This window comes from Lepidochelys kempii, chromosome 13 (genome assembly GCF_965140285.1).
Source record: "Lepidochelys kempii isolate rLepKem1 chromosome 13, rLepKem1.hap1, whole genome shotgun sequence".
Classification (NCBI taxonomy): Eukaryota; Metazoa; Chordata; order Testudines; family Cheloniidae; genus Lepidochelys; species Lepidochelys kempii.
Window position 1 is genome coordinate 31,968,972 of NC_136392.1, and position 24,947 is coordinate 31,993,918.

Sequence of the window (24,947 nt, forward strand, 5' to 3'; positions counted from 1 at the left end):
AGCAATCAACACCTTACACATCCAATGAGCCTGAGATGTGATCCACCCTCTAGCCTATTACTTCATCATACAACAAAAAATCCTATTGCAATCCATATAAAACAAGACAGACTTCGGTTTGTGTAACAACTTGTGGGGTTTTCCCATGAGTACGGTGAAAATAAGTAAGAGTGAAGTGGCAGAGTTAAAGCTATTGTTAAATTGTATTTGAATATTCCCAAGCTTTCCAAGCCAAAGGTTTTCTCACTTTCAAAATGTTGGTTTTATAACTTTAACTTTGAATTCCTTGACTTTCAAAGAGAAGAATATTGTGTTTTTATTTTAATAAATACAATGCTTTAAATTAATAGATATAATATTTAGAACTTAAAATCTATCTCACTGAAGTTTTTGCCTGGGATTTTATATTGACTCCAGGTAGCTGAACTCATAGTCCTATAACAGTTCATACAGATTCTTCCGTCTGCTGGTCTAGACTGGGTTTGCAGATAATGGCCAGTAACCCTAGCTGAGGCCACATATCTCATGGAGGACTATCTGGTAACTCAAGCCATTCAGGGGCCCTCTACGAAGGGAATGATGGCTCCTGATATGCTAGAAAAGGAAATAAGCCAAGGACCCAAAAGTGGTGATAGAAAATGCAGACTGTTATCCGAGCAACTGGCAGCATGAGGGACAGGAACACACCTCCAGGTCCATGGGTCAGATTTCTCTGTGACAATAGGCTTATGCTGTGATGTTGCACTCTATATGCTTTTATAAAAATATGCTAATGAGTGTGAATATAATGTAACTGAAATGTGCTTCATGCAAAAGGTCTCTTGAAAGGTATCATTACAAAGCTTATAATCTACTGAATGTGTTCATCCTATCTGTATGAATGTATCATTCTTGTATATGAAACTAGAAATATGAAATATAACTCTGAGGGCCTATTGTAATTATGCAAAGTGTGGGCCATTAATGGTGCTTTGGAATCTTGATGGCTCCCATTAACCAGGACAACTGACTGTGGATGCCTCTGTTTTACTTGTAAGTCTTCATGTATACATGTGTGCTGGCAAGTGAGTAATGAAGTCTTACAGTGACATGTGATCATGTCACCTGAACTGGAATCCATCTTTAACCTGGTGTTTTTCCATTGAGAAGGAGGGGTGGGAACCCAGAGAGGGACAAAGGATTCCCGGCTTATGCAAAAGACATACAAGTGGGTGGAACAGAACAAAGCGGGCAGCCATCATGAGAAATCCCCTAGCTACCACCTGAGCTGGAACAAGGACTGTACCAGGGGAAAGGATTTTGCCCAGACTAGGAAGGCGTCCAGTGAAAGAAACTTATTGAAACATCTCTGAGGGTCAGATTTTATCTGTATTCAGTTTTATTACTGTACTAGGCTTACACTTCAATGTTTTATTTTATTTTGCTTGGTAATTCACTTTGTTCTGTTTGTTACTACTTAGAACCACTTAAATCCTACTTTCTGTATTTAATAAAACCACTTTTTACTTATTAATTAACCGAGAGTATGTATTAATACCTGGGGGGGGCAAACAGCTGTGCATCTCTCTTTATCAGCGTTATAGAGGGTGAACAATTTATGAGTTTACCCTGTATAAGCTTTATATAGGGTAAAATGGATTTATTTGGGGTTTGGACCCCATTGAGAGTTGAGCATCTGAGTGTTAAAGACAGGAACACTTCCCAAGCTGCTTTCAATTAAGCCTACAACTGTTAGGGAACGTGGTTCAGACCTGGGTCTGGGTTTGCAGCACGCTAGCGGGTCTGGCTCAGGAAGGGCAGAAAAGCAGGAGCAGAAGTAGTCTTGGCACATCAGGTGGCAGTCCCGAGGGGGTTTCTGTGATCCAACCCGTCACATATACGCTTAAGTGCCCTTGTCTCAAACCTACATAGGAGCAAGGGCTCGCTGCTATTCAGAAAGAAGGTAACACAGCTGCCAGAAGACAAGGGACAGACCTAACGACTCCTGCAGACAACAGGGGCACTGATTCCGCGACTGCCACTACAAGGAGTATAACTTTGGGCAGTTCTGAACTGGAGAGAATAGGACCTGAAGTAAAAGCCTGAAGAAACTCACCATCTCAGATGAAGAGGGTGAAAAGACACTGGCCCTCATAGACTTTGGGTATAATCAAACATTTATCCAGGAACGAATGGCCAATTTATACCCATTTTGGCTTCTGCCAACATAGTCCCTTAGCATAAATAGCTCATCACCCTCCTTGGAACATTGTCTTCAGTTGTGGGAACTCCAACAACAGAAAGATGTCAAAAGACTGGAAAGAAATCTGAAACCAGCAACGAAAATTACCAGAGGGCTGAAGGCAATTAATTAGGAGGAAAGATTAAAGTAGCTAAATATGCATTGTTTGGCCAAATCATTGCTAAGCAGCATACATAATTTTCCTGAAGTACTTGAAAAAGAAAAAAACTTTGTTTAGAGTTGTATATAATTAGGGGATAGGAATGGACCAAGGAGGAGAATGTGCAGCAAAATAAGACTATTAGATATAAGGAAAGCAGGTTTTAAGGAACTAAATCTAATGAAGGTGCAATGGAAAGAAATATTAAAGAAGGCTGATGGACAATGCAAGACATACATTAAAGCACCATGAACTCCCCTTCCTCTAAAATAGAAGGATATAAGAAACTGCCAATATATCTTCAGAAAGAACCGCAAACATCTTAGGGTACAGCAGAACCTGGACTGGAAGTGAAAAGGAGAAGCACGTGACTGGGTGAAGATCTGGGAGGCCACGTGTGCCTATGGTTAGCTGCAAGTAATAACAGGCTATTTGGAGCAGTAGCAGCCTTACCTTTGAAGATACACTCTTTCCAGCACTTTGGCTACCCACACAGATAATTGCAAGAGGTTCTGTTTATGTTGTTAGGGGGAATGAATCTTTCAGTGAGGTAACAGAAGGGAAATTAAGGGAAGGGCAAACAGAGGCAATTTTAATATTTCCATTAAATATTTTTGGAGTTTCTTTAAGACCAAAGTTGTTTCTCAGTCTGATTCACACATATTTAAAAAGCAAGGGAATAGAGTACAAACATAGTTTTAGGTTGAAAATTTAAACCCAAATAGTCAGGAAATTATTATTTAAGGTGCTCACACTAATCCCAACTCTGTGACCAAAAAGATACAATACAATAGGGCCTTTCATTAAATAATCACACAGCATATTCATATATATCCACTTCAGGTTTCAAATGTTATGTTAAGAGTTTTTTGAGTGGAATAAGCTGCCAAAGAAGTAAGATGCAAAGACTCTCAATACATTTCAGAGTCTGGAAATTAAGGGGGAAAAAAGAGAAATAAGAGATGCAGAAAAATGAGGGGGACAGGGTTGCTGGGCCAAGTGACTATTTCTTCCCAGAAATTCCTTTTGGCCTGTGGATAGCTCCTATAGGTTACAGTAGTAAACTTAATTCTTCAGACATTAGGCTCCTAAGAGAACTGGCAGTCTGGAAAATACTGTATTCCCTTGTGTGTCCCTGCTACGTCCCTCTGACCTTTTCAAATGTGTTATGTTAGATGAAAATTAGATTTTTTTTGGCTACTTATTTCACAAATGAAGAAAAAAATATTGCTTATGGCATTAAATATTTTTACATGCACCCAATCTGGCATTTACTGAACTTGCATGGCCATTTTAGAGGTGCAAGTGTAAATGTCAGTGCTATAATTTGCTAAAGGTTTCTGACAGCCAGCAATTAAAATCACCACAAATTCTCACAATTTAAACCACTTTTACGTAAATGTAAACTTTTCCTAAAACAGCTAAATGAGAGTTTTCCATCCAGTCTGAGTGAGGCTTTTTGATAAGCTCATGGCAATGCTCTTTCTGCTACTGAGGATTTTTGAGAATACTACAAATATTAGTTTCTCTTTGGGTCTGTTTGACCTTTAATAAAAATTTGCTAAAACAAACAAGCTAACAAAACAAATAGAATATTTCTTGTCAATAACCATGGAACTGCTTTTTGACCTGACAGGACTGCTTCAGTCTGCATCATGAAAATAAAAAAAAATTATTATAACTTTCACTTACCAGACATGAAGCTGGGCTACTAGAAACCAAGAGTTCAATGTATCAGGCATATGGCACCCTAGGAGAAAAACAAAACACAACTAAACACAAAAAAATTGCATGATGTTTTCCATTGATTTTTACATTTTAAAGAAAAGTTCTTACTTTAAATATATTTTTGTACTTCAACTTGTTTCATACACTAAACATATATCAGAAGATCCTGCTTAGTCTACTTCCGGAAATTTGTGTTTTACTCCACAGAGAGCTCCGAAAACCATTTTTTCCTCACCTTTTAGACTGCAAACTCTTTGGGGAAGGAATTGTCATTTACTGTATGTTTGGACAGCACCTAGACTGGCTAGCCTCTAGGTGCTACACATTCTAAATGTTAAAACAAAATAATAATAAGGAAGTCCCATTTCTCTTTCCACGTCTAGCTCTCTTAGCACAGAGAAGACTTCTATCCATACCATACCTCTTAATCTGATCTGCGTTCAGACCTCACACCTGCTAATTCAGAAACTGTCTCACTCTTCATGCTTTAACCTGACTGTTGAGATCAGTTATGACAGATTTGCTACCAGTTCCTTCTTTTGCCTGTCTGCATATGTCAAGTCCCCTCCTGTTCTGGAACAGACTTCCTCCCTTGGTCTGACAGAGGAAGAGTATGTTGACATTCAGAGAATACTGACAGGCTCTTCTGTTTACCCAAGACAAAGTTCACCTCTATAAAGCGGGCCACACAAAGCCTATGCACCTTGTAAGTCAAAGAGGCACAGATCTCATGTAGGTCTCTGCACAAGGGAGAATTTCACTCTCAAGTTTTTCTGAAGGGGTGGGAAAAAAGGAGTTCATTAGGCTATGGAGGTCCTTTAAGTGTCATCTCTGACAAAATATTAATTTGTTTATTTACTATTTGGGTATTTTAAATCCTTCATTGTTCATATGCCCAGAGATCCTAACAGCCAGTCTATAAACTGGGAAAATTAAAGTAAACAGCTGGGAGTTTTAGAAGCACAGCGACTAATCACATGCAAATTAACAACCTGACCTGCTGATACACTAGGCGCCTTTCTATATTAAGTGCAAAAAGCTAATGTTAATGCAACATTCAGGTTGTGGAACCAAGCATTCAATTAAGGAATTCCAAAATTTAAAGGTTCTTTCTGCTGTGTTAATTTGGTCAAGCTGAAAATACGTATTCTGCTTTCCTTGTTAAATGCAATCTTTCATATATTTTTGTTCACTTGTGCATACCATATATTATGCAGAGAATATAGAATGATGTAGTATAAAGATTTTATCAACATGAGTTTTCAATATCAGCCAATCCCAAATGAATGCCAATAAAACCTTTATGCCATACCACACTGCCATGTATTCTGTATATGCCACATACATTACAAAACTAACTCAACAACTTGTTTACTGGGACTATTCTTATATCCTTGATCCTGTACAGATAGATGCCCAAAGGCTGCAATTTATTTTCATTGTATCTAATGTAACTGAGTATGTTTTCATTATCTGTATAAATATCTAACAGTATTACTCTAGGGTCTGGAAGCAGCCATCACAAGGCTGAAGGCAGAGAGTTCTTCAAAAGACGGCAGGTGTAAAATGGAATGAATTTAAGACCAATGAAGAAGTTAGAAGGAGAGTAGGTTGTGAAATCAAGGTATAAGATTGGTTACAAATCGAAAAGATTACAATGGGGGGACATTGCAGATGACAAGATGCCAAACAAAATAATGCAAGCACAACCAAGGTCAGTCCCACCTAGAAGTCGACTACCAACTAGATGGCAGGACATCATATGCAGAGACATAACCAGGCTGGGTTTAATGGAGGAACAAGCCATGGACAGGAATGAGTGGTGACATTGTACTGCTCCCCAACTCTGCAAAGATGTTCCAGGATGAGAGAGAGAATGAGAGAGACAGGCAAATGTCTAATCCTCTTTTGACTCCTACAAACCTTTTGGCTTCAATGATGCCTCATGGCAATGAATGCCACAAATTAAATATGTGTTTTGTAATAAAATAAAATAAAATAAATAAATACATTTACAGTTTTAAATGTGTTGCCTTCAAATTTTTTTGACCCTTTGTTCTTGTATGATAGAATCATAAGGTTAGAAGGGATTGCAAGGGTCATCTAGTCTAACCCCTTCCACAATGTAGGATTTGTTGTGTCTAAACCATCCAAGACAGACGGCTATCCAGCCTCCTTTGGAAAACCTCCAGTGAAGAAGCTGCCACAACCTCCTGAGGCAGTCTGTTCTATTGTCCTACTGTTCTTACAGTTAAGAAGTTTTTCCTGAGATTTAATCTAAATCTGCTATGCAGTAGTTTGAACCCATTACATCTTGTCTTGCCCTCTCTGGCAAAAGAGAACAACTTTTCTCCAGCTTTTTTATGGCAGCCTTTCAGCTATTTCAAGACCGCTATCATATCCCCCTTTAATCTCCTCTTTTCCAAACTAAACATATCCAGTTCCTTCAGCCTTTGCTCAGATGGCTTGCATTCCATCCCTTTGATCATCTTTGTCACTCACTTCTGGATTCTTTCTGGTTTCTCTTCATCCTTTCTATACATTAGTGACCAAAACTGGACACAGTGCTCCATCTGAGGCCTAACTAGCACTAAGTAGAGTGGTACTATCACCTCCTGTGACTTGCATGCTATGCTTCTGTTAATGCAAATTGAAACGGCATTCGCTTTTTTTGCAACAGCATCGCATCACGTTGAGGTTGCAAGCCACAACTCCCAGATCTTTTTCAGTAGTACTGCTGCCAAGCCAGTTTTTCCCCATTCTGTATTTGTACATTTGGTTTTTCTTCCCTAAGTGTAGCACCTTAACGTTTGTCTTTTATGAATTTCATTTTGTTGTGTATTGCCCAGTTCTCCAATTTATCAAAATCCCTCTGAATTTTAGCTCTATCCTCCGAAGTGTTGGCAACCCCCCCAGCTTTGTCTCATCTGCAAACTTGATCAGCGTGCTCTCTATTCCTACATCCAAGTTATTAGTAAAGATGTTAACATGGACCCAGAACAGATCCCTGTGGAACTCCACTTGAGACCTCCCTCCAATCCATCATTCCATTAATAGCTACTCTTCATTTGTGGTTGTTTAACCAATTATGTGTCCACTTAACAACAGTTCTGACAAGCCCGCATTTCTCCAGCTTATTTATCAGAATGTCATGTTGGATGGTGTCAAAAGTCTTGCTGAAGTCCAGGAATATTATGTCCACAGCATTCCTCCTATCCACCAAATCAGCTGCCCTGTCTAAGAAGGAACTCACGCTGGTTTGAAATGGATTTGTTCTTGGTAAATCCAAGCTGGCTACTAGTGATCACGCCGTTCATCCTCCAGGGACTGGCAAATTGAATGCTCTACACATTGCTCTATTAGCTTCCCAGGTATCGAGGTCAGGTTGACTGGTCTATAGTTCCCCAGCTCCTCCTCCTCTCTCTCTCTCCCTCCACAACCAGATAAAGATGGGCAAATGTAGAACCCTTCTCCAATCTTCCATGACCCCTCCTGTCATCCAGGAGTTTGTATATATTTGTGCCAGGGGCTCCAAGATTTCTTCAGCTAATTCCTTCAGGACCCTCAGGTGAACAGCATCAGGCCTTGCTGATCTGAATTCATTCTAACTGGTCAGAAGATCTCTGGTGTGTTCTTTACTTATCCTGATCTGCATCTTTTCCCCTTTATCATCTATGGTAACTTTGCTAGTCATCCGATCACATTTTTTATGAGAAGACGGAAACAAAGTAGGAACTGAGAAGCTCCACCTTCCTATCATCTTCTGTTACCACCTCACCTTCTCCGTTAACCAGCGGACCCACACTGTCTTTTGATCTTTCTGTTTTTTTGGTCTGAACATATTTGAATAACCCCCTCCTGTTGTCTCTAGCATTCCTTGCCAGCTGTAACTCATTCTTTGCCTTGGCTTTCCTGATTTTGGCCCTACATACTTATACATGGGAATAGTGCACTTCCTTGGTGACATGCCCCTCCTTCCATTTCCCGTATGCATCCCTTTGGGGTTTTAGATAGCCAAAAAGCTACTTATGCAGCCACACTGGCTCTTCTTATCTTTCCTCTGTAACGGAATAGCTTGATGTTGAGTCTCTAATATTACATCTTTTAAGAACTGCCAGCCCCACTCGACTCCTTTTCTTCTTAATTGGTCCTTCCATGGGACCTTGCCTACTATTTCTCTGAGTCAGTTGAAATCCACCTTTCTGAAGTCCAGTTTCCTTGTTTTGCTGTTCTCATGCCCTCCTTTCCATAGGATCTTGAATTCTATCAGATTATGATCACTTCCTCCCAAGTTCCCGACCACCTTACATTCACAACTAATTCATCCCTGTTGGTCAAAAGCATATCCAAAATGGACAACCCCCTAGTTGAGGGAAACTAGAAGAGCTCTAATTAACTTCGCTATACTGTTTATTTTTTGCATACTTATACCATTTTCCCTCTTTTCATCCCCAGAAGGTAAAGAGTCTCAATCTTTTCACTCTCTCTTCATATGGAAGTTTCTCCATGTGTCTAATAATGTTCACTACCTGTATTTGGACCCCTTCTATTTCTGCTCTTATAACACTAGAACAGAAAATAATATTCCAGGTGAGGCACTATCATCAATTTATATAATGGAATGATAATATTTTCAATATTACTTATTTTTTGATCACTGCTGCACATTGCACAAAGGTTTTAAATTGAGCCATCCACAATGATACCTTGAATTTTATCATGAGTGTCTACAGTTAATTCAGAAACCAACAATGCATATGATAAATTTAAATTATTCCTTCCAATGCGCACTAACTTGGCACTTATCAACACTGAATTTCATTTGCCTTCATGCTGCCCATTTTCCTACCTTGGCTATGTCCCTCAGAAGTTCCCCACAGATTTCTCAAATCTTGACTAACCTAAATATTTTGTGCCATCTGAGGAATTTGCCATTTTTTAAAAAATTCTAAGCCATTTACAACATCTGTTCCTCCATTATCCACTACTTTGCTGATGTACTTAAAGAATTCTAGTTGATTAGAGAGGCAGTTTTCCTTTACAGATGCTGTTGCTGATTTGTTCATATCATATCTAAAGAAATTTTATATTTTATAATTCTAGTTTTAACCAATTTTAGTTGATGCTGAAGTAGGCTTATGGGTTTGCAATTCCCAGGATCACCCGCTGCTTGGTAAACTGGTCATAATCAAACATCTACTCCTGATAGCAAGATGGCAGCTCCCAGCGACTAGTTAAATTTTCAAACTAGCACTTTCATGCTGTCTTCCATGTTGCCCCTAACACATCAGAGGAGCTCCCTGTAAACGTACAAAACTACCTCACTGTCCTCCTTAAAACTCTCCTCTGCCATGTTGCTTACAAAAAAGCAAACAGATAGGCAGCTGGTAGGCTGAGAAGCTGCCCATCATACTGACCAATGTTGTCTCATTGTTTCCTTGTGCTCCCCTTGTCTTTCTGTATCTATGTGTTTGCACATGCCTAGCACAAGATGGTCCTGGCCCATCACTGAGGGCTTGGCTACACTTACATTTTATAGCGCTCTAACTTGCTGGCTCAGGGATGTGAAAAATCACCCGCAAGTGCAGCAAGTCAGAGCGCTTTAAAGAGCTACTTAAACAGGCTCCGAGCCCTGGGAGCCGCGCTCCCAGCGCTCGGAGCTAACCCCCTCGTGGAGGTGGATTACCAGGAGTGCTGGGAGAACTCTCTCCCAGCGCTCGCGCGTGACCATACTCGCGCTTCAAAGCACTGCCACGGGAGCGCTCCCTCGACAGCGCTTTGAAGTTTCCAGCGTAGCCATGCCCTGAGACTAAGTGCTACAGAAAAACAAATACAACAACAAACATGTTTACGTACAGCCAAATGCACGGCAGTTCAATCTCCAGGCAGCTCAAGCACTTGATTCCTCAAACACTTGATTCCCACAGACTCTTCGGTGGATACCATCTGGTCCTAGTGACTTGCTGTTCTGAAAATGTATCAATTTGTTCTAGCATATGCTCGTAACACTTCAGTCTCTGAAAGTGTCCTCTAATTTTTACTTGAAGAATAGGTCCTGGTTGGTATCTCTCTAGTATTAGTTGTGGGGAAGACATGCAAAGAAATCATTTAGCTTCTCGGCAATGTCCTTGTCCTCCTTAGTTGCTCCCTTTACCCACTAGTAGTCCAGTGCACCCATCAATACTCTCACAGACTTCCTGCTTCTCATATACTTAAAGAATTTCTTGTTATGTTTTTATGTCTCTCTCTATTTGCTCTTCAATATCCCTCTTCGCTCCCTATTTTTAATTCCCACTTTACAACTATCTGCCATTGCTTATGTTCCTTTTTACTGGCTTCACTAGGGCTGGATTTGCATTTTCTAAAGGATGGCTCAAATAACCTGTTGTAAATTTCCCTTTAACTAGACTATTCTTTATTTATTTGGTTTGATTTAAGTACACAGAAAGACATGAGATGCTCATCTAAGGTCTCTAGGAGACGGATCCTGTACTATTTAAGTGAGCTGGAATTTTGCCATTGACAAATGTGAGCAGGATCAAGTTCTCCACATGATTAAAACCACAATCATAACAAAAACTGCAACACACCAGTATGGCCAGTTTCTCTCAACCAGAGAAGAAAGGGTTACTCACCTTGTGCTGTAATTGTGGTTCTTCAAGATGTCTCCCTATAGATGCTCCGCTTCAGGTGTGCGTGTACCTTGATAGGAAATTTTTCATTAGCAGTGTCCATCTGGCCCATGCATGAGCTCTGTGCAACCTCATGGCATTCTCTGAGGGTACACCGGGCTGCATGGGTGAACCGCCCTCAGCTCCTTCTCTGTCCAAATGCCCAACGAAGTACAGTCCAAAGCAGAGGGGAGGGACGGCAGATAGTGGAGCACCCACAGGGACACACATCTCAAAGAACCACAGTTACTGAACAAAGCAAGTAACCCTTTCTTCTTCAAGTCGTGCCCCTCTGGGTGCTCCACTTCAGGGAGGAGGGCGTTTCAGAATCAAGTCCAAGACTGAAGACAGCACTGCATTACCAAGTGCAGCATCACATCCGGTGGCGTGGATGAAAGCATAGCGTTTCGAAAAGGTATGCACTGAGGCCCATGTAGCAGCTACGCATATCTCAGATATTGGAATGATTTGGAGTAATGCTGTGGAAGCTGCCTGCGATCTGGCAGCATGTGCTGTTATCCTCTGGGGAGGCAAAGCACCAGCTGCATTATAGCAAGAAGTAATATATCCAGACAACCATCTTAACAGCCTCTGTGAAATCATCGTGTACCCCCTAGATCTTTCTGCGATGGAGACAAACAGTTTAGGCAATATCCAAAATTGCTTGATTCTATTCAGGTAAAAGGCCAAAGTCCGACTTACATCTAACATATGAAAGGAGGTCTCATGCTAAGATTTATTTGGTTTAGGAAAAAATATTGGTAGACGAATATACTGGCTCAGATGGAAACCAATGCACCTTAGGTGAGAATTTCAGAGGACTTGAGTCTTGGCAGACTCTGTCACATCCTGAATTCTAGCTCCAGGTAAGCAGCACACTTCTAGGGATTCTCAGTCTGGGCAGCAGATAGAGGACTCAGTCCCCGACCACCACCACCCTGCTCCTCCTCTTGGAAGTGGTGGTCACGAAACTCCCATCCCTTCTAACCCCTTCCTCAGATGACTTTTCCAAGGCATTATCAACAGTATTACCTGTGCAGAGAGCCTGAAAGCAGTTGCTTATCTCTATCTGTGTTGGGGGTATACTGGTTCTCCTCCTTCAGAAGGTCACAGGCTGCCAGTTTTCTTCCCTGTTCTTCAGTCCCCATTGCACTGCCCTCTCCGATTCTTTGGCATGCTGTGCCCGCAATACCAGAATGTGGCCCATAGACCTAGCTTTAGCATTTATTTTATTTAGCAGGTCTGTCTCCTGTAAGACATTGGCTTTTAGCAGTTAGCATAAAGCTTGAGGCCTATGAACTTTGGCACAGATCAATGGCCCAACTAAGTTTTGGGGACCTGGGAATAGTGTGTTTAAGGGGGAAGTTTGTACATACTGACACCCAGCAACCACAGGAATATGAGCTAACGGCAGCTTTTGGCTACTTTAAGATAGGAACCTCTGCAGATGTCTGACCACAAGAATGCCATGAAGAAAAGGAGTACTTGTGGCACCTTAGAGACTAACCAATTTATTTGAGCATGAGCTTTCGTGAGCTACAGCTCACTTCATTGGATGCATCCGATGAAGTGAGCTGTAGCTCACGAAAGCTCATGCTCAAATAAATTGGTTAGTCTCTAAGGTGCCACAAGTACTCCTTTTCTTTTTGCGAATACAGACCAACACGGCTTTTACTCTGAAAAGAATGCCATGGCAACAAACTGATGTATTTGATAATAAGATGATATTAATATATTAACCCAGCGGTTCTCAAACTATTGCTTGAGACCCCAAAGTGGGTTGTGACCCTGTTTAATGGGGTCACCAGGGCTGGCATTAGAGATGGTAGGGCCCAGGGCTGAAGCCTGGGCACGGGGACCTGTAACCTGAGCCCTGCCACCTAGGACCAAAGCCAAAACCTGAACCCCACCTCCTGGGGCTGAAGCCAAAACCCAAGAGCTTCAGCCCTGAGCAGTGGGGCTCAGGCTTCGGCTTCAGCCCTGGGTGGCGGGACTCAGACCCCCAAGACCAGGGCTGAAGCCCTTGAGTTACAGCTTTGGTGCCCCACTGTCTGGGGCAGCGGGGCTTGGGCAAACTCAGGCTTCGGTCTCTGCTCCTGGGGTCATATAGCAATTTTTCTTGTCGGAAGGGGGATGCAGTGCAATGAAGTTTGAGAACTGCTGTACTATCCTGTAGAAGGGCACCCAACATTAGTAAGGTGAGGAAATACAAATAAGGAAGAGAGGAAATACCCAAACTGAATATGCATTAGGCATAGTGGCCTATGAATAACTACGTTGGGCCTCAACATAACGTATTATAAAAATGATCTCCCAGCCTCTGAGCAGGAGAGAGAGATGTAGCCCTTGGCAGGTGCCAGGATGATGGCCACTGGTGATGACGAGGAAGGTGATGGTAATGAAGAAGATAATGGCTAACATTTCAGGTTGTTCTGAAAGGGATGGAGTGAGTATATAGAGATGTGTATTCTGTGTTATTGCTACCTTGCTGGGTTAGAGTGCTTGTGACTTTCCTAAATGTATTAATAAACTATTACAAATACAGAAAGGTTTCTAAAGTGTGAGTGTTGCAACTGTGCACATCAGGGTTCCCAAAGGAACAATAATTTTGATAATACTGGGCCTGATCTTGGGACAAGAATAAGTCAAACCTCAGAGTAATAACTGGGAATTCTTAAGTAATCAATATAATTAATCTATAATCCATAAATCAGGCTACACAAATCCTGATTTCTATTCAGGAAGTCTTCATTTTTTCTGCTGCAATGCAGGGTCGATACTTGGGCCTTCAGTCCTTTGACCTTTTCTTTCAGGATGGAGACCAGCTTGCATTTTGTACAGACGAAGTCGCTTCTGTCCTCCAGTAGAAAGACAAACAGCTGATCCATCACAATCCATATTTTCTTCCTTGTACGGTATCAAGAGCCTTTTCAGACGATGTATTTACTGTTCCCAGAAGCCTGAAAGGCAAAAACTCTGTGGTCTCTCTCCCTAGGTGAGATCCCAGGCATACTCCCTCTGTTTGCTTCTCCTCTGTTCACTGCTCACTAGGTTCGCAACTGTTCATTGTTCACTAGGTTTGCTTCTTTTGTTGTTGGTGGGCAATGGCAAAAGCTGGGCTAATTGCATTCTGGCTGATCTACTTCTTGATGTCCATCCATCAGCTCAGCAACAATGGGGCCAAATGAAATCTTTCCACCACTTCATCTCGTACCAACTTCACGGCTTCATTTATCTTTAAACCTTTTTTCGCTAGGTCATTCTCCATCGTGCCTATTCAACGCATCCTCAGTCTTCCTCTATTTTTAGTTCCTTGCACACTGATATGTAGTGGCATGTATGAGATCTTTTCCAGGTCCATTCTTGTCCAAACCATCGCAGTCAGCTTCCTTGAAATTTCTGTAACAGTGTTATTTCCTGCTATAGCCATTTTCTTATCACTTCATTTTTTATTTTCTGCAATCTTGAAACTCTCAGTATTCCCCTCAGCCAGTTCATTTCTGCAGTCAATATCTAACATCCATTGGCCTTCCTCATACTCCAACATTTCAACACGTATAGCAGTACTGGTAAGACAACTGTCTCTGTACACTGATTTTTGTTTTTATCAAAATGTCTTTGGCTTTCCAGGGCTTACCAAATCCAAACAGAGCATGAAGAAGAGAAGCCAAAAAAATATGGCAACTGGAAGACAAGAAGAAAAGATCAAAGTTGGAGACAAAGAACTAGAACAAGTGGAAAAATCTGAGTACCTTGGAGAACTAGTATCAAAGAAAATAAATTGTTGAAGATGACATTAAAAAAAAAGACTTTGGTGAGCCACTATTGCATCTGGAAAACTCTAAGATCTGGCTGATATGCAACTTCATGTTAATCAACATCTACTATACACATTTTTTAAATGAGCAGGTCTCACAGCAATGTCAACTCGCATACATTGTATATACTCAATTACGCAATATTAAGGTTCTGTGCAAGTTTTACTTCATAGCATCAAATATAGTACTAGGAGGATCTGCCATCTAGCAACCATTAAAACACATGAAACTGGAATATTTATGTTGGATGTAACAGAAAAACTTCGGAAAGAGTGCTAAATGTGTTTTTCTTTTAATCAGAAAGGTTTTAAAAAAAAATCAGTGGAAAATAAAGCTACCCTCCAATAAATTATAATAAAATGTGCAATTAGCTTCCTTTGCTGTGCATGACAAGCTAGATGAAGCAGACACCTTTTCAGATTCCTGGTACTATTTCCCACTGCTGACCCTTGCACAAGGGGTAACTTATTAAAAAAACTATTTTACTCTCTACAGGTACAAGCTGACCATTTGCTATCTCCCATAACCTCATGTGAGGCTAAAGCTACCAAATTGCAGGGCTAACTAAAAAGTTATAAAGGAAGGGCAAGACAGTGGAATTTCAAGCTGTTAAATGTGACAAACTTACCCAAAAAAACAAAATCATGCAAAAACTGAAAGACACCCAGAATTTTGGAAAAATCAGATCTCCCAATTTGCAGCTAGCAAGAATGCCATGGGCTAAGATTTCAAAGCAGCTAAACTTATTGTCCTTTTTCAAGCAAAGCTGTCCACAACAGAAAGGAATCTTGCCACCTACCGGTCAAGTGTTTGGTTAAGGATTATACCATGACCTAGGAACCTTATAGATGGCTAAAAAAAATTCAGCTGAATTTCAACTCACAGAGCAACACCCTGCTACCTTTCCGACCCCACCAAAATGCTCAGTCAGATATAACAGTTTTCAAAACATTAAACTTTATTTACAAGGTAAAGGTTATAGACAATTTCTCCTGCAGCTTAAGACGAGATTCAGAAGCCAACTAGTAAGTCAAAGCATTACACCTCTCAGGAGTGAGCATCATGTGAAAAGGGATCACTAGAATTGCACAGCCTCCAGCTGTCAGTTCCTTTTCAGCCAAAGAAACCAAACAAACATGCAGCTCATAAGAGGAATGAAAAAGAAAGCTCTGTGGGATGCTGTAAAGTCTGGTGTAGTTACTGTAGGCTGAGCGCTATCAGTCAGGTACAATGAAAAATGAGAACTTCTTGTGCTGCCATGATGGGGGCAGGGAGAAGGTCTTAGATACAACAACAGACCTCATTAAAGCCAATGGGTATGCCAAGCACTTTTTCAGGTTCAACAAAAGGAGCAGCCAAGTCCCTTTATGTAATAAACACAGCTGCAGACACTGAAAACTACCACCAAGTCCCTAAACTGCAAAATCAAGCATGAGCTGACCCAGATAGATAAATGGCCTTCCGTGGCTGCAAACACAGCGCCTAGAAGACTGGTTGCAGCCTGTGCACGTGGAAAGAGATAGAAAGCCAGGAGGAATGGTGAGCGTAAACCTGAGAGGAAGCAGAGACAGAGATTTGTGGGCCCAGAGTTCATTAGAGTGGCAGACGCAGGCATTTCTGGGCAAGGAAACTGCTTACTATATCTGTATTGTGATCAAGCCAACGGTGACAGTGTGTATTTTTTTTGTAAACAAGATTACACCCAGAATACACCTGACTCGTAACACTGATTTCTCATCCTAATGGAATCAACTTTGCTAGGCCCTGGTTTTTGGCTAACTGCTCATGTCAACGGGGCAACAATTATTTTCTGAAACGTCCTTATGTTTAATATTAGAAGTGGAGACCTTTATAACTTTCATCACCATATAATTCTGACAAGTTTCCAAGCCCCCTTCTTAGTTTATGTTCCACGCCCCTCTCATTTTTGGATGTGTATACTTTTGGTTTGATGGCCATTTAAAAAAAAATTAATGGGGAGCATTAGAACTAAATGTACAAAGTGCTTAGAAAGACACAGTGGGTGAGGTATCATCTTTTAACTGATTTAACTGGGAATTGGTCCTGCGTCGAGCAGGGGGTTGGACTAGATGACCTTCTGGGGTCCCTTCCAACCCTGATATTCTATGATTCTATGATTTTACTGGACCAACTTCTGTTGGCGAGAGACAAGCTTTCAACCTACAGAGCTCTTCTTCAGGCATGGTAATGGCTTTGTAGCCGTCACATACACACTTTTAAAGATATCAAAATCCATGAGTTCGGGATATTTTGTAGCAGGCTAGTGAAATAAAAAGGACAGTTTGCACAGGTTTATCATTTGTAAATTATGGGGAGGCAATGCCTTTATGACAGCCATTCTTTCCATCTGCTAAAGAATTGTGAAACTGCAGTAAAACAGAGCCAGGGCATATCTGAATAAATCTGCCCCTCCCTGCCCCCTGCAACAAAAGAACTTTAATTAGAAATAAAGCTATAGTAACATGTTTTTATAGTGGATCTAAACATGACATTAAGAACATAGTTAATGCATCATTTTGTAACACAGAGGCATCCTTTAGTTTTAATCCAGTTAGAGAATTTTCAGTAATTTTTTCTTTAAACAAATGAACAGCAGAATTTCACACACAAATGTGTGCATTATAATTTAAAGGATCTGAGAAAATTTCAAAACTTGTTATGTAGTGACATTCTTTTGCTCAAGCAACTGTTTTTAACAAAGGATTAATGAAAAAGTTTTACAAAATGAACTATACTAGTTTTTGTAAATTAAAAATGTGTTAGCATGTTTTATAATGGGGTATTCATCAAAATTGTCAAATACAGGGTTTTTTTTTTTTTAATTTAAAAACTAGTTTTGGGGACCCCTGTATGGATTAATTTTCAATACCATTTTTTGAGAAGTTGGGATATATATAGAGAGAGAAATCTGGACACAGTTGAAGAAACATTGACATATTTCTATTACTGTTCTCTTTGATTTTATAGTTCACATCATCTACAGTCCAGTTCACACAGTCATGACTCCTCTAGCTGGGGGTTCTATGACAGCCCCTGGGCAGTGCTTAAATTGCTTCTCTTTCAGACAGTGCTTGATGATTCCCTGACATCAACTTGTACAACTGCTTGCATAATGATTTTAGGCTTACAGGCTCGATACCATATTTGTTCGTCAATGTTAGCTAGTACATGCCTATTGAATAAATATCCCCTTCTCTTTCAACATCCTATTGAGCATCTTGTTTGGGTCTGGGTAAGATCAGATCAGGCCCAATCCATTTGCTCCTTTGTAGCTGTCAGTGTCCAGATTCTCCACAATATCTGAAAAACCAATGCTCAAATGCTGAAAAATTTAAAGTATCAATGTACTTTTTTTAATAATGTACTTTTAAAACATTTTACTTTGCGTGTCAAGAGACCTCTTCAGTTTGCAGTTTCAAAGAACATTGCCTCTGTATGGTCTCAATCCAAAAGGCTCTAGCAAATTAAGCTACCATGGCCAGGTCCCCTCGAAGCACCTAACCATTCTTACATGCAACATACCTATAACTCATCTCTGTACAACTCACTATTTGAATCTTTTGGGGTCTTCTGGTTGGGGTCCAGAGTCTCAAACAAAACTTGGGTCAGTGGTCTTGCCTCATGCTTCCCCTCCACATTGTCCCTTTGCCCTTGTTGTTTATCAGCAACTATCTCTGTTGCTCTACTCCCATGCCCTGTCTCAAACATCATTTGTGTCACTGGGATGTGTGTTCAAGTCCTTCAGCTTTGCTCGTATAACATCTCTTCATGAGCTGCTTGACTGATGGTGTTGGTGAGGCATGCTTCAAGGTGCTTCCATCTTTAATCAACAGGTCTGTTCTTATCCTTTTTTACACAATACTTTCTTAGCCAATAGTTTAGGGCTAGCACTTCAAAAGTCCGTTGGTCTTCCTCCCTAAATAAGGAGGAACTTCTGTTTAAGGGAATAGGAGAACAGGGGCTGTTGCACACTTAGTTTTGTATTATTTTTATATCTCAAACTTTCCTGAGTCAGTTCTCTTACAGAATTAAAACCCAAACCAAAACGAATTATGTGATAAATAGGTACTCAAAGTTAAAGAAGTAGTTAATGATTTAAGCATGTGAAAACTGACAGAATTTGTAACTGGATCCTAAGAAGTTGTAGATTTACTTCGACTGTGATCTGCATTGCCCTGAAAAGGCAACTATCTGGCCACACTGGTTTTCACTAGAAAGCCACAAACAAGGTGGAAAACTCAATGAATGTTCTTGCTGGACATTGTGTAATGCTGGGATCCAGTGCAGATTTAATTACCACAAATGCAATGAACCAGTCGAGCCTTTTTAAAATTTGTCATTAAAATTCATACTAACACTTTATTTCAATTCTCATTTTATTTAATTTTAATCTTGTGATTAAAAAAATTTCGCTGCAAAAGACAGTTGTTTTAGACAAAAGGAGGAGGGGATATGTTTCTTAAGATAGGAATAGTCCTTATCTCCTTCCTTTATGCAGTTATAAAGCTATAGCTTGTCTTTTTAAAAAACGTTTATATTTCATCTGTAAACATAAGTGATATTATACTACCCCCCAAAATCTTCATTTTACAAATACCCTGTAAACTGATGTTACAGAAATTTTAATCCTATGATTAAAAATACTCTTGTTGCAACTGTTATTTTTTTTAGAAGAAAGGAGGGGCTCATTTCTTCAGCTATGCCACAACACCCCCTTATTGAAGTTACACAATTCTTTAGCAAAAGGAAAAAGTATCTCTCACAAAGGGTTTCTCCACAATATACAAATGATAAGCCTCTGTAAAATGTCATTTTTATTTCACTTAGCCCTCTACAAAAATATCCTTAAGACATGGATTTTGGTTATTTTACCTTTAAAAATTTGTGTGACACATCTACAAAGCTGCTTCACTTACATTTAACAATGCCGTTTTCCCCCATTACCTTTAGAAGTGTGTGCTACAAAGCACTTATTAATGCCCTGCTTTTTATGCTAATCTTTTAAGTTTATTTGTAAAACTGTACTTGGCGTGACTATGTTAAAAAAAAAATCTAAATTCTTTTAAAGTCAGGAAGAAATAGCACTCTTATCTCTGGTAAAGTGTTAGCAACTCTCACAAATTCATTTCAACTAGCCTCTCAAATTAGACTAATCCAAATGAGATACATCCAATGAAGTGAGCTGTAGCCCAGGAAAGCTTATGCTCAAATAAATTTGTTAGTCTCTAAGGTGCCACAAGTCCTCCTTTTCTTTTTGCGGATACAGACTAACACGGCTGCTACTCTAAAACTTCAAATTCGACTGTGTTTTACATACAGTAATAAGTCTTTGGAGCAGTTTTTGGTTGGGGATGCTTTTGCACAGTGGGCAATTCATTTAGGCAAATTTTTAAAAGCACTATTTAAAAAAAAAAGTTTGGGGTCTTTCTACACAATATCGCTATCTCAAAAACTTGCATTTTTTAATCTCATTCATCTGTTTAAAGAAAATATTACTGAAATCTCTCTATCTGGGGTATGACATTTCAGTTCTAATTCTAGAATTTAAACAGTTCGTTTATTGCGGGAAGGGGCATACTGCTTCAGCTCTGATACATCCTTATGCAAAAACCTGCTGTGTTCATAGTGAGTCAGGAAAATCAAGACTCCTGGCACAAGTCCCTAAAAGGCAATGGCTTTAGAGAAACTTTTCACTGGTTCAGGAAAATGCATTCATTTTAATATTCTATGACGTGTCTGAAGAATATCTTCTGATTGGCTCAGTCAAAAGGTGTGGCTTGTTCACGGCTGATTGTCCCAGAATTGCTGGTATTTAACTAGTGACAGCCATTGGGGTCAGATGCTTTTTAATTTCTATTTTAAAGCTCGCTCTCCCTGTGATAATCCACTTTAATTTCTCTCTCTGCTATTCGACCAGTGAGAGGCTTTTTTCCTTTTTTGTTATTTTAAAACTCTCTATCACTTTGTTTACTCTGCTCTATTTTCCCTCTTTCTGCCATTTGACCTGTAACAGGCTATGGGGCTTTTTTCCTTTCTTGCAGTTTTAAAACTTTCTCACTTGTAATATTCCACTTAATTCTCTCTTTTTTTTTGCCTTTTTTCCTTGTCTTGCTGTTTTAAATTTCTCTTTCATTTTGTCTTGTTTAATCCCCGATATTTTTTCTGTCTTTTTTCCTGTCCATGTAACTAACTCTTATTTTCTGATAATCCTCTGTTTTGTAAATTATTTAAAAAGTGCTTAATGCTTCTTAATGCTAGTAGCCTATTTAAAAATACCTTAAAATGACACTAAATATATAAAAAAAACCAGCACAAACACTATTTATACATTTAATCCTAATGCTCCCCAGTTAAAACTAAATTCAAAATGGCTGCTATGCCAAAAGTGTAACTGTCCAAAAATAAGACTGGGGCAGGACATAGAAGAGGGCATGGAAACCTGTCAAAATTACGTTGTGATGAAAGGTACCAAGGTCTTCACTTACTAATATTAATATTAGTTGTGTTCTGATTTTTTTTTCTAAATTTTTACCACTATCATCACTGTAAATGTTCTGCTAAATAGAGTCAGAGACCCAATTAAAAATGAAACGGAAAACCCTGGTCATGAGCACATATAAAATACCAAAACTAAAGAGAAATTAGCCAAGAGAATGTTTGTGCATGAAGGAAAAGGTCCCAGATTTTCAGAGCTAATGGTGATTCTTAGTTCTTAGGAAATTCATATGTAATTTCCATCAGGTTTTTTGACAATTCAAATAAGCATGAAAAAAATGCCACGCTTCCCACACTGACAAACAGCCAGCCCTGTTGTGTGGCTGGAGAAAGGGAGTTGTGTCTCCAGGAGCTAGCTGTCCCACCCCCACAACAGTGGAGAAGGGTCTTCCCAGTCTAAGACACTCCCATACATCAAGGGGAAAGGGTGTTCTGGTTGTAGTAAGACCCTCCCCTCTATCCAGGGGCTTGTCCCAGTTCTAGACCCATGTGCCAAGACAGGGTATGGGTGAGTAGGATGCAGAGCCTGTTTATGTTCTAGCCAGCCGTACTCCTGAAACGTGGAAAGGAGAGGAGTGTGCCTCTGGGTTCTAGGTGGCCCTGCCCTTGACAAGAGCTCAGGGGGTGGGGTTGTGTGTGTGTGTGTGTCTGTGTGCATGCATGCACACTCCAGATGGCCCCATCACAGTGCTGGGTAGAATGCCAGGGGCATGCTGTAGCCAGCCAGCTATACCACAAATACGGAAAGGCTGAGAATACAGATTTCAGCCTGCCCTACCTTGGCCACAGGGGAGGGGCATCTTCAGGTTGTAGACAGCCCTCATGGGTGGATCACGCTGGGTTCTGTCTGGCCACGTCTTGGAATTCTCACCCTCCCTCCCCCCAGTGCAGAAGGTGTAGGAGAATGAGACAGCAGCAGCAAATTCATTTTCCGTAGTCTGACCCAGCTTCATAAGGGGGGCATGGGGCACTGCTCTTAGGGCAGGACAGTTCTATACAGCCCTACCCCCACTACACAGGGGAACGCGTTTGGTTTCCAGCCAGACCAACCTGTCACAGGCACTGGGTAGTCCAGGTTCTAGCCAGCCCCAACCTCATCTGGGGCACACTCCAGGTTCTAGTATCCTAGAGAACAATAACTTACTGTGAAAGAATTCCTCGTAGTCAGTTCTCTCCACACAGCAAGTGTACATGCGCAGAGCCGCTATCTTAATCTTCTAGAGAGAGAGAAAACACAACACATGTAGTACTCACCAAAAGGTCGCCAACAAGTCTGGATAAGTTACACAAGCATACTCAGTGCTCTTCTATGATCAGATACGTGTATCCATGTGTTGGATTAGACACTCATTTTAATGCCCTTCCTTAAAGCCATCCCAAAGCATTTCAAAAAGAAACATGTGTAGATGGGCCTGTTTTGTCTTTTATGATTTCCTCCAATATCTCTCAGTGTTGATTTATACTATTCTGAGATGAATTTTGCACAAGTCAATTTTTAAATATTTTTAAAAATAAACCATTGATGTGCCAAAGACTCATCAAAATTTGTCTTTTTAGCTTCAAATACACTAATAGAACAAGCAAGTTTAAGGTGCTAAAAGAAAATCTCAGACAAAGACCTTGGTGATATAGGTTTAACGTGCCCCAAGACTTGGTAGTCTTGTTTACTGCCTTCCAGTGCAACACTAGCCTGTTCATTACATTTTTTAAAAATAGGATACAGGCAGTCCTCGACTTTACGATGTTCAAGTTACAAGGAACGGCACTTACGACGCTTCTACATTGACACTCTGATTTGACTTATGACTATAGGTTTCGAGTTTACGACGCTCGATCCCAGAATGGAATAGACTGCAGTTCCGAGTTCCGACATTCCGACGCAATTGTAAGCAACCAATTGTGTTGTAAATCTGAGGACTGCCTGTATACAAATCAGAGACAGAAGAGGAAAACTCTTAACTGCTCCCCTCCATTCACCTTTGGGAAGGGACTGAGAGAAGTAGGGAATTCACAGCACTCTCCCTCCACCTGTCTTTGGGACTGCTAGGGAACAATGAGCCCACCATTTTAGGTGAACCCACCTCAAAGTGAACCATAAACCCACTGCACTGGTAGACCACCTAATCAGAACGTGTGCCCTCTGCATTTTAAGACAGCACATCAAAATACCAAAAGGTGAATTTAAGTCTGATCTGACTACAAGGAAACTAGGGAAATAATTTCCAAAGGAGGAGAACAGCTTTAAGGCACAATTGTTCTCCTCATTCAGTAGTCTTGAAGTTCTGCCAGAAAAATGGAAGATTTTGACATCCAAAGCTCTCTTAATCAGAATTATGCCTAAACTCTTAAGCGCCATTACAATTACAATTGAAAATGCACCACTTGAGTTCAGACTTTGTGACAACACCGATACAATGAGAGATTGTCAATGCAAAATTATTTCAGTTAAATTTTATGGAAATTTTGTCCTGGTGTATTGTTACCTCTGCACAATGACTGAAACCAATATTGTTAGTATGGGCTCAGTCTCAATTAATTTTCATCCTGACTTTATAATCCTCCATAAAATATATAATCCATTTTCCTTTGTTTTATTTATAGTCTTTTTAATGACCCTTTTCACCATAGTACCTGAACATATTACATGAAATTATCCTCCCAACATCCCTGTGAGACAGAGTAGCATAATCACTATTTTAGGGATGGGAGAAACTGAGGCACAAAGATTAAGTGATTTGATCCAGGATGACACAGGAAATCTATAGCAGAGATCTCCAGCATTTACCATACGCAATGTTAACTGCCCGTTATTGGAACATCCTCATTTTTTATTAATTCAGTGTGTTATCCGGAGAGAACTGAGCAGAACATATATTCTCTTGAAGAAAAACTGAAAAGAAACAAGCCTCTCTCTAAATAACATGCATCATCCCAAACACATGCACAGACACCAATAACCACTCAAGAAGGTCAGATACACACATTTAGATCTTTAAAGGAGGACACAACTCAGTTACTATATATAAGGGAAGTTGAGTTACACACAAACTTAACTCAGATTTCAAATCAATGTAAGATTAGCACAAGAACTGTCACGAGATGCTCAGCACTCAAATTCTTATTTTCATTTTTATTGCTATCATTATAGCACCTAGAGACCCCAACAAGATCAGGGCCCTTAGTGCTAGGCACTGTACAAACACACAGTGAAAGACAGTCCCTGCCCTGGAGAGTGTACGGTCTAAATAAGGAAGGCAAAGGGTGGATGAAATTTTACAGGTGAGGAACAGAAAGATTAAGTGACTTACCCAAGGTCATACAAGGAGCCTGTGGCAAACCCACAAAATGAACCCAGGTCTCTAGAGTCCCAATCTAGACTCATAACCACAAAATCCATCATCCCTGTAAGCCCAAGTCCCTGGACCAAAAGCAAGTGATAACAAAGCAGAGGCAGTGTGGTCAGCCTTTGTTGGGACCAAGAGAGAAAGCAACATGCAATGCTCTTCAACAAAACCCTCTGGACAACTTGGAGTGGTGTTCACAAGCACCCAAAGGGAACTGCTGCCAGCTTCCATTGCTGGAGGGTAACTGTGGTGTGGGAACTTTGATGGATGAATAAAGTGAGGAAATAATTTTTGGGAATCCAAATGGCCTTCACACTCATTTACACACCAAAATAATAAAACTCCTACTTGTGTCAATGGAGGCCCTGTGCATATATCAAGGCAGGTTAAAGCCTTGGGTTATTATTCTCCATGTTGTGTGAGAGGACTTTATATGGGTAATATGAATGGGACTGTGCACATAAATATCCCTCCCATGTCACAAAGAAC

General features: G+C 40.3%; 1 protein-coding gene across 3 annotated transcripts in view; it reads right to left on the reverse strand.

Moving 5' to 3' along the window:
* UQCC1 (ubiquinol-cytochrome c reductase complex assembly factor 1) overlaps positions 1-24,947 on the reverse strand; it is a 96,186-nt gene that overhangs the window by 50,614 nt on the left and 20,625 nt on the right. For all 3 annotated transcript variants that reach the window (XM_073310050.2, XM_073310051.2, XM_073310048.2), the window contains 2 exons: positions 22,259-22,331; positions 4,074-4,131 (listed from right to left, as the gene is read on the reverse strand). In XM_073310050.2, the coding sequence (XP_073166151.1) occupies positions 4,074-4,131; positions 22,259-22,331 (131 nt within the window). The remainder of the gene's footprint in view (positions 1-4,073; positions 4,132-22,258; positions 22,332-24,947) is intronic.